Source organism: Tenrec ecaudatus, chromosome 1, assembly GCF_050624435.1.
Source record: "Tenrec ecaudatus isolate mTenEca1 chromosome 1, mTenEca1.hap1, whole genome shotgun sequence".
NCBI lineage: Eukaryota > Metazoa > Chordata > Mammalia > Afrosoricida > Tenrecidae > Tenrec > Tenrec ecaudatus.
The window spans coordinates 20,688,991-20,703,056 of NC_134530.1; the positions used below are offsets into that span (position 1 = coordinate 20,688,991).

Sequence of the window (14,066 nt, forward strand, 5' to 3'; positions counted from 1 at the left end):
AGTCCCCAGACGCTATACCTCGCAATAGCTGGGCACCGTCAGCCTTCTTCACCACACTTACTTATGCACACATTGGTCTTCAGCGTTTATGTGGGGAAGGTGATCACACAATGATGGTTTTTGTTGGTGTCTGCTACCTGATCCCTTCAACACCTCATGTTCACTTAGGCTTGTGTGCTTCTTCTCTGTGGGCTTTGCTGCCTCCGAGCTAGATGGACACTTGTTTGCCTTCAAGCCTTTAATACCTCAGACACTATGTCTTTTTGATAGCTGGGCACTATCAGCTTTCTTCACCACGTTTGCTGTGCACACGTCTGTCTTCAGCGATCATGTTGGAAAGGTTGGTATCATGGAATGACCATTTAGCTGAGCAAGGTGCTATTGTATTGAGGCAGTGTGCGTGAGGAGGCGCAATGTCCACCTGATACCCTACTACTGAACCTATAAATATATGCACATAGGCCTATTTCCCCCAAAATCATAAATATATTTACATATGTACATGTTTGTATTTAGGCTTCTATGTATGCCCTTTGCCTCTTACTCCTTTCCTCTATTCCCTTACACTTTCCTCATGCCCCACTTCCATGTTCAGCCTTCATTCTGGTTTCAGTAATTCCTCTGTTACCTTGCCCTTGGTCACTCCTTACCAATCCTCCCATCCCCTCCCTCCACTGGTTTTGAAACACTCATTGTTCCCTTGTCCCTGGGTTGGCCAACACCTCCTCCCTTCCCCCACCTCCCACACTCTCATGTCCCTCGGGGACTGTTGGTCCCGTTATTTTCTTCTCCCATTGTTTGTCCAGCCTATCTTATCTAGGTGGACCTGCAGATATAGTAACATGTGCATAAAAATACAGATGGCTTTGACAGCACCCAAGTGGCACATAAGAACATGGCATCGACAGCAGCAACACCAACACACTGACAAACAAAAAAGCAACTGACATAAAAATTTTAAAGAAGAGGAAAAAAAACAAAACAAAAAGACAGCACACAAAAAAACACCTGCTTTTAGTTTGAGATCTGTTTGTTGAGCTTTAGGAGTGTTTTCTGGAAGAGTTTGATGGAGTGCCATGTCCTGGGCCCAAAGTCCATCCTTTATACTCCCTCGGGACCTCCTTGCTCTGCTTCCCCCACCACTCCATTGCATGCCCCTAGTGTTTTGCCTGAGGGTGGTGGGGTCAGCTCAGTCGCACATCCCCCACTGTGTCTCAGGTGCTGTCCCATGTAGGGCCATGAGTCAGTGCAGGATGTCGCATCTTGCCATGGGGCCGGCTGCATAGTCTTCTCTGTACAATGGGCCCTTCGAGCCGGGCTATAGGACGCTATATTTTCCAGGATCATGAAGACCAAGAATTTCCCATGTAATATTTGAGTTGCTGACCGGATTGCAGGGAGAGACTCAAGAACAAAAGCCAGTCAGATACTTTGGTGCAGCTGATTTTGTGGTCAAGGATAATTGGAGAGCACTGGGTTCTTTTGAAACCATAAAGACAATTTTACAGTAGTGTCATTGATGCCAAGAAGTGATATGCATACCTTTGCTAAACAAATTGAAGTCTAGAAAGGTCTTGAAACTAATGGTCTTGAGCAAACAATCCAACAAAAAGTCCTGCTATCTCGATGTCAGAAGATTAATCAGGCACAGGGAGTCAATAATTTCAGACTTCTTGATCCTAGTATCTTTCTGATGATAGAAGAGGTATCAACATGCTTAGTTGGAATGGTTTTCAGTGCGGTTTGGGAAATCACTTCCAATACTTGAAGATACCAACAGTGCTGTTCACAGTTTAATAAGAACAAGTTTACAAACTTTATTGTCAAAACATTTAACAAGACTTCGGTTTAAAGAAAACAACCAAGGTAGGTTAAATGTTTCATGTCAGAGGTGATCACAAGAAAAGGTTTCCAAAATAGGAATCATGGAATTTCTGACACATTTTTAAGGGTTTCGGGATAGTAATGAGCACTGGTCCCTTGAGATAATGTATGCTATTCCTCTCTGGCTAGTGATGGAAAGTCTGTTTCATAATAAAAGCTGCGGTCACCGGACAGAATTGCTTGCTGATTTGGTTAAAGTAAATACATTTTTAACAAAACACACAAGAAGGAATTTCACATTACGTCTCAAAATTTTCATACTATACCTTAAAAATTAAGGAAATTGAGTTATGTACATAAGCACATTTGGCAACTGAGGAAAGAATAATACAAGTTTTATTATTTTGAATTTTGTTTTTCAAAAGTAACTCTCTAAACGTAAAGATGAGTTTCAGCTATATAGGATGTTCCTCAGCTGAACAGTTTTCTTAGGGCTTGCTTTATGTCTTTATTTCTCAGACTGTAGATAAAAGGGTTCAGCATGGGTGTGGCTACAGTGTACATCACTGAGGCTATTGCAGTGGCCCTGGAGTTTTCAATAGCAGCAGAACTGAGATAAACCCCCAGACCAGTGCCATAGAACATGGAAACCACGGAGAGGTGAGACCCACAGGTGGAAAAGGCTTTATATTTGCCCCCCGCTGATGCAATTTTCAAAATGGAGGATACAATCTTTGTGTAAGAGAAAAGGATCCCAGTGAGTGGAATACAAGCCAGAATTCCAATTGTTAAATACATGACTAAATCATTGAGGAATGTGTCAGAACAAGCAAGTTGGACGACCTGATTAAGTTCACAGAAAAAATGGGAGATTTCCAATGCTGTACAAAAAGACAGTCGCAAAACCAATAAAGCATGTAGTAGAGAGTCTAGGAGAGTCAACACCCAGGAGGCCAGAAGCAGGAGGCCACAGAATCTTGGGTTCATGATGACCGTGTAGTGCAGTGGGTGACAGATGGCCACAAACCGGTCATAGGCCATCACAGTCAATAGGAAGTTGTCTAAGCTCCCAAAAAGCATGAAAAAATACATCTGAGTGATGCAGCCTTCATATGTAATTACTTTGTTCTCCATCAGAATGTTCATCAGCATCTTTGGGACGGTGGTGGAGGTGAAACAGATGTCAGCAAAGGAGAGGTTGGAGAGGAAGAAGTACATGGGTGTGTGGAGGTGGGAGTCTGTGGTGATGGCCAGGATGATGAGCAGGTTCCCAGTGAAGGTGACCAGGTACATGGAGAGGAACAGTCCAAAGAAGAGGGGCTGCAGCTCTGCCTCTTCTGAGAGCCCCAGAAGGATGAATTCTGGAATCTGAGTGTGGTTTCCTGGTTCCATGGAGCTGATGAAACTACTGGGAAAGAGAAAAGAGCATTGTGAACTCTGCCATAATTTGTTTAACGAGAGTTTAAGGGATATAGTGTCATATCTATTTTAAACAGTTAATTAATTAATCCCTGTTCATATCTGTATATTTCTTGTTTTTGACTCTCATGTGTTCAATATTCTCTTTGATACTGAAACTGTCTGGCTTTCCTTCTAATACCAGCTTTCCCCTAAAACATTATATTTCTCTACAAATTCATTTAGACTGTGTTTGTCATTCAACAAATGTGTTTGACCAATTATTTTATGCCAAGTGTTCTTGAAAGTTCTGGGAATCGCAATAAAAAAAATTAAAATCTTCGCCCTTATTTTATGAATAATGAACAACTGGAGTTAGTGAACAGAACAAGATGCAATTATTGGGTTCTCCCCTTACAGAGGTAGGAAGAGTGATAGAAGTTGAAAGACACATGAAAACCATGGGTCTAATGGACTCACGGATCATGCAAACAGCAGTCATACCTGGAACAGAACTCTCCTCCATGTGCAAGTATCAACTCTGTAAGTTCAAGAGGTCAGCACTTGCCCAAGGACAAAATTCAAAGGGTTAGAAAGGTAGGATGAATGGAAGGAGGAAACACAAAGAGGCAGCGGGATAAGATTTGGTAAATCAGGGAAATACAGTGGATGAGTTAAATCAGAATGTGTGTGATTTGTTGAATGATGGTTGGGTCGGTAAATGACTTAATTCACAGTAGCAAGGAAAAAAGGTATAGAGTAAAAATAAATGCATCTTTGTGTCTCACTTCTGACAAAGAGGCCTTGTGCAGGAAATCTGAAGGCAGTTAGGATGTTAGGCAGGAGAAGGATCTTTAGGCAGAGATCGGGGCTGTGCTCCCCCTGACACAGGAGCATTCCTGACCCCCTCTGACAACAAGGTGGATGGTGTAACTGGTGTGCAAAAAAGGAATCTGGATTGAAGTTGCAGTTAAACGTGATGGGAATATGGGATCAGATGGTTGTAAGGTTGTAGAAGACCCCATGATAAAGAACTTAAAGTCATTTGTTATTTTTATATGTATTATTATAACACACCACATTACATCATATCTTAATGCATTATATGGGCCACTAGGTGGTGCAAATGAGCAAGCACTTGACTACTAGCTAAGAGTTTGTCATTTACAATCAACACGGAGGAATCTAAAGGCAAGCCTGGTGATCTGCTTCCCAAAGGTCACAAAATCCCAAAGCGCAGTTCAACTCTGCACATGTGGGTTCATCCAGAGTTGGAGTTGACTTGGTGAAAGCTGACAACATCAATATTGTTAAGTTATGCAATGTAGTGTTATTTGTATAAACAATGTACTAATATATTGTACATGAATGGTATATAATTCAACCTTCCACAAAAGTTACTCTTCCCTCAGTTTCTAGGTGATACAGTATTTCCCTTTTTGGACTGTAGATGGCAGCTTAAGGTGTCTGCTCAGCGTGTATCTCATTTACTGATAACTGCTCCTGCTCTCTCCACATTGATCTATGATGGTGTGTTATGGAGGCTGAGCCAATTCAACAACCAAAAAACACTTTTTAAAAAGTCACTTTCACTCTCCTATGAGAACTGAGTTTTGTGAGTCACTAATCCAAAACCAGGTATTTGAGTATTTCAAAGACCAGTGAGTCCTTGGCAGAGATTTTATTTGCAACAATCTTCTGCTATGTGGCAGAAAGCCAGTCTACTGGGAGGAAGGAAGGAAGGAAGGAAGGAAGGAAGGAAGGAAGGAAGGAAGGAAGGAAGGAAGGAAGGAAGGAAGGAAGGAGACAAGAGGGGATGAAAGGAGATTATTATGAACTATGTAAGAATCAGAGAAAGGAATGTTATATTACCTAGTTCTAAACTCCACAATATCCAGAAAAGTAAAAATAGTGGAATTACCCAACTAGATAAATATTTTAATATATATTATTTAAATGAATTCCTATGCTCACATTATAAATATAATATTACAATATTAGTAATGAATTGAACTATTCATATATAGAAGAATGGAAGAGAAATTTTCAAAAGAACTTAATTTCATTCCTTTTCCAAAATGCAGTGTATTTAGGAGTCATTTTTTTTAATATACTAGTGAAATGCTGGTGGATTCTACAAGCTTTAAAAGAACATAATGATATAAATTCTCTATAATCTGTTTCAGAAAGCAAGGACGGAGGAAATATTTCCTAATTCATTCTGTGAAGCCAGAAGTATCCTGAAATCAAAACCAGGAGTCCTGGTGGGAGAGTGGGTTACTCATGGGGCTACAACAGCAAGGTCAGCAGTGTGAAACCACCAGCCCCTCCATGGGAGAAAGATGAGGCTTTCTGCTCCATCAACAGTTAAAGTCTTGGAACTTCATGGGGACAGTTATGCTCTGTCCTTTAGGGTCTCTATGAGTTGGAATAGAATCAGAGGCAGTCAATAAACAAACATCAGACAAATACAAGGTGAGAGACATTTTACAAAATAGTCAACCGACACACGTCAACACTTGCATGGTCCTCAAACAAGGACGAATATCAGGGAACATGTCACAGCCACAGGAGTCCAAGGACGTAGGACAAATAAACGCAGGATTCGGGATAGAGATGATAATAGGCATCAAAGTGAAAGGTTTATTGGAAATGTCTTCCCTATATTTATAATTTTTCAATTTAAAAAACTGTTATCTCTATACATTTACCCATCCTGAGTTTCATGTATCAAAGAACATAGAAAATATGTAATGGAGAGTCAAGAAGGTTACCAACAATGACAAAATACAACATAGATAAATCTAATTATGAAAAAAACATAGAAAATATGTTTTAAAAAGAAGCTGATCAATCACAAAGTTCAGATATAAAGTGACAAGGTTTTAACCATTCCAGTCAAATTTATCATTTTAATCTACTGTGGTCATCTCTACAATACTCTGGTACCTAGGCTATTCCTATATCTCAATTGTGGTCACAGACAATAACAAGAATAAGAGTCTTGCTGGGGATGGCATGGGATGTGTTTGCGGGTTGGGGGAGTGATAGGAAAGGATAAGAGGTGACTGATGTCAAGAAGTACAAGAACGAAAAAACATGTTTTGAAACAACATTGCTTGATATGATTGAACTATGGAAAGGTATGGTGTCTGATTCGGTCCAAACAAAATGGTTTGAAATAAAGAAAAATACATTAAAATAAATAAGAATTTTTTTAAACTGGGAAGCAGTAAAGGTAAGTAAAAATTTTTTAATTAGTTATAAACAATTATCTGGAACACAGCAAGCTGTGAACTTGACCCAGTGTCCACTACCTGCCTTGGACAAGAAAAATCACAGCTATAACTCTCAAATTCTGCATCTCTTAAACCTAAATTCTCATGTCAATTTTACAGAAAAGTTTAAAAATAAATAATTTAAAATGTCAAGCTGTCTCATATTACTCATTGGATTTTTAGATGCATTATAATTCAAAACCTCATAGATTCACCACCCACTACTATTGTGTTCTTTCCACTCTTCTCTCTCTGGTTTTCACAGGCACAGGAGTCTGCTCTGTACATTGACCGGAGCAATGTCTCCTCAAGCAAGTCAGCCGCAGATAGACTCTACTATTACTTCTGCATTGACTCTCCACTAATTTCAGAATTGTCCATCCTTAGGCAAAATATAAAGCTCTGTGTTTAGTTATGCCTACCTGTCCACACTCATGCTTCACTTTCCATTCCGTGTTTTCATTAATCATCAGGTATTAATTATCATATGCAATTTCCAATGCACACCTTATATTTTTCATAATTCCAACATTACTCCCCTCCTGTCTCCTCCTTGAAAGCTCAGTGTGACTGTCATCTCTCTGTGAAACCTTCACTAAAAGTCCCCAGGAAGGGCAACAACATCATGATCCATGTCAGCAGGATTGCAGAGCCGGGATAAGCACGCACTTACCATCTGTTCCCTTACGGAGAATGTCAGATACTGGCAAGAAGGGAAATGTCCACTCATTTCTTTGAGTCCAGACTGTAATTTAATGTAAATAAGAGTTTTTTTGAGAGGCTCTGTGAACAAATAGTTGAATGAGGTTAACAGACAGGTTAATGCAGTCAAGCAAGGAAGGCTGTTGAGAGAAGGAGGTTGCAGGAATGAGAGCCAGCACCGGGGAAGACAAATCAGAGAAAGAAGACATTGTCATGTAGCCAGAACCAGTCTCTAGAACCAGAGACTAACTTATCAGGACTTTATCCATTAAAATTGCTTTTATTTTTTATACCTGTTGATATACCTACCGATACTACCGATAAGAGAGGGCCATCACGCATCACCAATCTCTGGGCACCTGAGTTGGTCTTGGAGCTCATCCAGGTATAATCAGAGGAGAGTTCACCAGTGCTGTTTCTCCCATGAACCACTGGTAAAGTTAGAGGTCGTGCCATGGAGCTGGACCCACTCATGAAGCTTCTAGAAGGTACAACTGTGTTTTCTCATCACCTTAGATGAATCAAGTAGATCTAAGTCAGTGTAGGGAAAGTATTTACAAATCTTTGGCTCTAGTGGATGAAATCCCTTGTGCCTCATTAGTGAAGTATTCTTTTGTCTTACATTCCCTGGGAAATTTTTGCCAATTTGACCCTTGGGAGGCAGCTAGGAGCTCTGAATACAGCTCTATCCCATTGGACTACTTCTTCCCAGGAGGTGAGCCCCCATGTCTCCAGCATGCAGGGCGATATACAATGATTGTTCTCAGATGCATTTCCAGCTCCAAAGACCTAAAGAAAACAGCTGGACATGATTAACCAAGATGCCAGGGCTGTAAGAAGTTCTTCTTTTCACATACAACCCTACCGGTCCCACTCCTGTATTTTTACCATATCTTTTATTTCAATTAATTGACAATAGACCCTGAATAAATGGAAAGGCAACTCTGTAGAGAGGGTATTGGGAGATAAGATGATAGGATATTCTCAGTGAGTGTCTACACATCTAGAGGTCACAATAGATTAAAAAGCCTAAGTGTTACAATGTCCATAAGATGGCTCATACACAGAACTCAAATTTTATTTGATAATATCGTCATATAATATAATAATAAATCATATAGCACAATTGCATTTCACATATCGTATCAATATATTCACAGGCTTATATTATTATTTGTTAGAATGATTTGCTAATTCAAATCAGTGACACTGCTGGCATGGTGCTATCTGTCCATACAGTAGCTTTCCATTCTGTGAATGCAAAATCCAGAGAGGTTTGCATGCATACTACAGAAGGATCCGCTCTAGTTGAAAATGTTAGGAGAGCAAAGGGGAAATCTTTCTGAGGGGGAGCCATAGATGAAGAACATGGAGTGGAAGAAGTGTCCCAGGGAAGAGGCTCCTCTGGCCTGACTGGTAGCTGCTTTGGTGGCCTTTGTGTACTTTGTACAGCTGAACTCCACAAGTCACTCTTCTGGTTTGGCCTATTGGCATCAATGAAAGTCATACCTACCTGATCAGGTCACGGGATGATAAGCAAACACACGTGATTGGGCCCCACCACAGAGCCTGAATAAAGGTTCTAATACTAAGTGATACTCAGTATTTGTACACGAATACCCAGTGCATTACATCCTGCATTGCTTTCTTTCAGCGATTCGTTGTTGTTTTTTTGTTCTGCATGATTTTATATATTAGGAAATATTAGGATGCTTCAAAAAGTAGGTGAAATATTAGAATTAATAGTTAATGAAACGGTGTCACAAACTTGCCAACCACTCGCATACTATTGGGTGAGGGGAGGGCAAATGGAGCAAGAATTGTGGAAAATATATAGTTGGTTCCTCCAAATGCTAACCCTAGGTTTAGCAAGTGATCAGCAATTCCACTGCTAGGTGCTAGCCATAAAGAATTAAAACGATGTATTTCAACAAATACTGGTATTTGACTGCTTACAGAAGCAGTATTCACAAGTACCAACTGGTAGAAACAATCCAAATGCCCATCAACAGATGAAAACAATGTGGCCGTGACATGCAATAGATGATTGTTAGTCATTGAAAAACCATGAAGCAGGATTACATGATAGGGAATGGGTGATTCTTGGAAACTTACTCCTAGTGGGGAAGAAAACGCATCCAACTCACTGCCGTGCAGTCAGTTCTGACTCAGAGTGACCTGTGGGGTAGAGCAGAACTCCACAGAGGTTCCCCAGGCTGGGATCTTTATAAAACAAACCGACAGATCTTTCTCCCATAGAGGAATTGATGACTTTAGATTTCAAACTACTGAAATTTAAGTCAACAATGTGTTAATTTGGTTTTATGTCAATGTGGTCGGGCCAGGATTCTTATTAGTATAGCAATTGGTGTTTCCCCAGCTTGTGACCTAACATACAACTCCATGATGGAGTTTGCTTTAAACTCCAAAGCAGATGTAAGAGGATTAGGGAAGAGACAACATCATCACCGAGGCCATAGCTCTGCTGTAATTGACAAGTCATTTCCTTGGGGGTGTGGCTTACTCTTATGGAAGCAGACTTTGTAGGTGGACTGGCTACTTCTTCCTTGCTAGATCTGGATCCTGCATCTGTCTGTTACCCTGGTGTTGTGGTCTTGAGCCAACAGCCTGCTATATTGCTTCACTCTCTGAGTGCTATCATTGGCCTGCCATAATGACTGCCAACCTTGGATGTTTTACTCTGCCTGGCCTGTTGACCTTGAATTTTTCTGCCTCTACCACCACCAGCCTGTGGTCTTCCTGATTCCTTGGTGGTCATCTTGCTTCCTGGTTTGCCTAGCACGGCAGTTACTGGATCAGGTTAAGACTCCAGTTTAACATCTGACCCATAGATTTGGGCCAAATTGTACTTACTCATTTCTGCAATAGTGTGAGCCAGTCCCTCGATATATTTCTCTATCTCTCCATATGGAGATATAGCTAGGAAGAAAAATATGCATCAAGTTAATGGCACACCCTTGTAGAAGTGTGATATAGATAGATGATAGATAGATGGATAGATAGCTATAGATATCAGGATATCATGGGTCTTGTTCCCACTGAGAATGCATTCTAGCACCCAGATGAGTGCTTAACCTCAGTGTCACCAGGGTTCTATTGGCCAGAACGGTTGGGGGGGGGGGTAACAACAGAGGCCATATATCATATACTCCCATTTATATTAAATATCCCAATCACCAATAATTATCAATGCTTCTTAATTGAATGTTTATCCATTTCTTCAATATCTTCATCACTAGCTCTTCACGGTTGGTGTGTAAATTGGAATATTAGTTATATTGTTCGATTTCCTTGAAGAGGGAAAAGTATAATCCTATCACAAATAGCATTGCCCTTCAAGATAGATCTTGAAATATCCTGAGTGGGAACTGATCACAGTGATGGATGGAAACTGACACCCACCAGGAGACCAACAACAGAAATGGCGAAGGGAGTATAAGCTATCAAAAGTTGGAGATTCAAATCTACTACCTTCTTCTTGGCTGAAAAATGTGACAGTCTGTGTGGTAGTCACCTAATCTGATGTCAATTTAAGGATGAAGGGTGTAGGGGTGGAGTCTAGGCTGTCAATCTGGAGACAGCCAACGAGACTTCTGTGTGGGTATGGCCTTCCCCTGAGAATTCTAGGAAATCTGGTACTTCCTCCTTGGAGGCAGGAGACACTATCTCTCTGCTACTCCCTGGGAGACATTGAAAAAGACAAGCCCCGTGGACACAACCAGACCTTGGAAGCCAGAGAAGCCACAGAGAGACCACTGCCAGCACTGAGATGCTTACAACACCACTGGCCCAAAGACTTTCTGCCCACTGGCCTGTGATCATCCTGCATTTGGCTTCATTGCTTGTGTTTCGTGATTCTGAAAAGGACTTTATAGATCAGGATCGGACATATAGGTTAATATCAGACTTATGGCCTTGGACCAGACTGGGTTGGGATGTTTTCTCAATGTTCAATTGTTCTCCTATATAAACCTCTCCCTTATATACATATGTGTGTCCATGGATTTGTTTCTCTAGTCTACCCAGATTAACAGTCCCCCTCTCTGTAAAGATGTACAGCTTCAGACATGCTCTGAGGGGAGTTGTTCATCACTGTCTGTGTACTGAGAGGGGGCCTCCATGACAGTGGGTTTTGCATTGAGTCTACATTTTTCACTGGAGGAACAGAGTGGGTGACACTCAGCATTCCTGTATGACCTACTGTCTAGTCTGCTATCAAGTGAGTCTGATTCATTGGACCGAACTGCGTGATAGGGTTTACAAAACTAATTTTTATGGGAACATGTTGTCTCATCTTTCTCCCTCTGAACAGTGAATAGGTTTGAAAAATCAACCTTTCAATTAGTAGCCCAAAACTTAACTCAACAAAGATGCTTCCTGTGCTGCAGAGAAAACATAGAGTACTATATTATCCAGGATCATGAAAACCAAGAGTTTCTTTTGTAATTATTGGAGATGCTGACCAGATTTCAGGGAGAGACTCAAGGGCAAAAGCCAGTCAAATGCTTTGGTGCAGCTAATTTCGTGGTCAAATAGAATTGGAGAACACTGGGTTCTTTTGACACAATAAAGAAAAATTTCCAGTAGTGCCATCAATGTCAACAGGGGATACGCATACCTTTGCTAAACAAATGGAGGTCTAGCAGAGTCTTGAAACTATGAGTCTTTAAATAACAATTACAACAAACATTCCTCATATCTGGTGGTAGAAAATGAACCATGTTCATGGAGTGAATGATTTCAGCCTTCTTGACTCTGCCACCTTTCTGATGTTAGAAGACTGATCAATGTGCTTAGCTGGTAGGTTTCAGTGTGGTTCTGGAAATCATTGCCATTACTGCAACATACCACCAAAGCTTTCACAGTTTAATAAGAACACATTTACAACTTTATGCTCAAAAGGATTAACAAGACTTCAGTTTAATGAAAATATCCCAGGTAAGTTGAATGGTACATGTTAAGTTGAATGTTTCTTGTCAGATGTGATCACAAGAAAAACATTTTTCCAAAAAATAGGAATCTTAGAATTTTTGTCTCCGTGTGTTATGGTTTCAGAATAAAAATGAGCACTGGTCTTTTGAGATAATTGGATGTTATTACTCTAGGGCGAGTAATGAAAACTCTGTTTCATAATGAAATCTGCAGTCACCCTGAAAGAATTGCCACTTGAATGGAAGATGTGATTAAACATATTTTTACCAGAATACACAGCAAGTAATTCCATATTACATTCCAAAAATTAAGAAGACTGAATTATATACATAGCACATCTAGGAACTGAGGAAAGAATAACACAGGTTTTTATTATTTTGAATTTTTTTCACAGCTAGCTCTCTAAACTTATTGATCAGTTTCTGTGATATAGGGTGTTTCTCAGCAGAAAAGTTTCCTTAGGGCTTGCTTCATGTCTTTGTTTCTAAGACTGTAGATAAAGGGATTCAGCATGGGTGTGGCTACAGTGTACATCACTGAGGCAATTGCACTGGCCCTGGACTTTTCAGTAGTAGCTGGACTGAGATAAACACCGAGACCTGTACCATAGAACAAGGAAACCACGGAGAGGTGAGCCCCACAAGTGGAAAAGGCTTTACATTTGCCCCCAGCTGATAAAATTTTCAAAACAGAGGAGACAATCTTTGTGTAAGAAAAAAGGATCCCAGTGACTGAAATAGCACCCAGAAGTCCAGTAACAAAATACATCATCAAGTAATTAAGGAATGTGTTGGAACAAGCAAGTTGGACGACCTGATGAAGTTCACAGAAAAAATGGGAGATTTCCAATTCTGTACAAAAAGACAGTCTCAAAACCAATAAACCATTTAATAGAGAGTCCATAAGAGTCAATAACCAGGAGGCCAGAAGCAGGAGGCCACAGAATCTTGGGTTCATGATGACCGTGTAGTGCAGTGGGTAACAGATGGCCACAAACCGGTCATAGGCCATCACAGTCAATAGGAAGTTGTCTAAGGCCACAAAACCATGAAAAAAAACATCTGGGTGATGCAGTGTTCATATGTAATTACTTTGGTCTGCATGTGGATGTTCATCAGCATCTTTGGGACAGTGGTGGAGGTGAAACAGATGTCAGCGAAGGAGAGGTTGGAGAGGAAGAAGTACATGGGTGTGTGGAGGTGGGAGTCTGTGGTGATGGCCAGGATGATGAGCAGGTTCCCAGTGAAGGTGACCAGGTACATGGAGAGGAACAGTCCAAAGAGGAGGGGCTGCAGCTCTGCCTCCTCAGAAAGCCCCAGAAGGATGAATTCTGGAATATGAGTGTAGTTTCCGGGCTCCATGGAGCTGATGAAACTACTGAGAAAGAGACAAGAGCATTATAAACTCTGCCATAAGCTGTTAACAATAGTTTGAGGGATATGCTGTCATTTATAATTTAAACAATCAATTAATTAATCCCTATTCATATCTTTATATCTCGTGTTCTTGAATTTCATGTGCTCAATAGTCTCTTTGATGCTGAAACTGTCTAGTTGTCCTTTCTTCTTATACCACCTTTTGCCTAAAACATTCAATTTCTTTATAAACACCTAAGACTGTGTTTGCTCACTCAACAAATGTGTTTGACCAATTATTTTATGCCAGGTGTCCTTGAAAGTTCTGGGAACCTCAGTGAAAAACTAAAAATCCTTGCCATTTTTCACAAATAGTGAACAACTGGGGTTAGTGAAGAGAGCAAGATGCAACTATTGGGCTCTTCCCTTACAGAGGTAGGAAGAGAGACGGATTTTGAAAGACACATGGAAACAATTGGTCCAATGGACTCATAGCAGTCATGTCTGGACCAGAACTCTCCATGTGCCAATATTCACCTGTATAGCTCAAGAGGGC

At 40.6% G+C, this 14,066-nt stretch overlaps 1 protein-coding gene and 1 pseudogene across 1 annotated transcript; both read right to left on the reverse strand.

The window, feature by feature from the left end:
• Window positions 1-2,295: 2,295 nt before the first annotated feature.
• On the reverse strand, window positions 2,296-3,231 carry LOC142432383 (olfactory receptor 7A5-like). The gene has a single exon (XM_075537553.1). It carries the CDS (start codon window positions 3,214-3,216, stop codon window positions 2,296-2,298), a length of 921 nt encoding a protein of 306 aa, XP_075393668.1. The 5' UTR covers window positions 3,217-3,231.
• Window positions 3,232-12,535: 9,304 nt separating this feature from the next.
• On the reverse strand, window positions 12,536-13,516 carry LOC142432392 (olfactory receptor 7C1-like; annotated as a pseudogene).
• Window positions 13,517-14,066: the final 550 nt, after the last annotated feature.

Excerpts from the sequence above, each read along its gene's own strand:
- LOC142432383 (XM_075537553.1), bottom strand. The coding sequence starts at position 3,216 with ATGGAACCAGGAAACCACACTCAGATTCCAGAATTCATCCTTCTGGGG.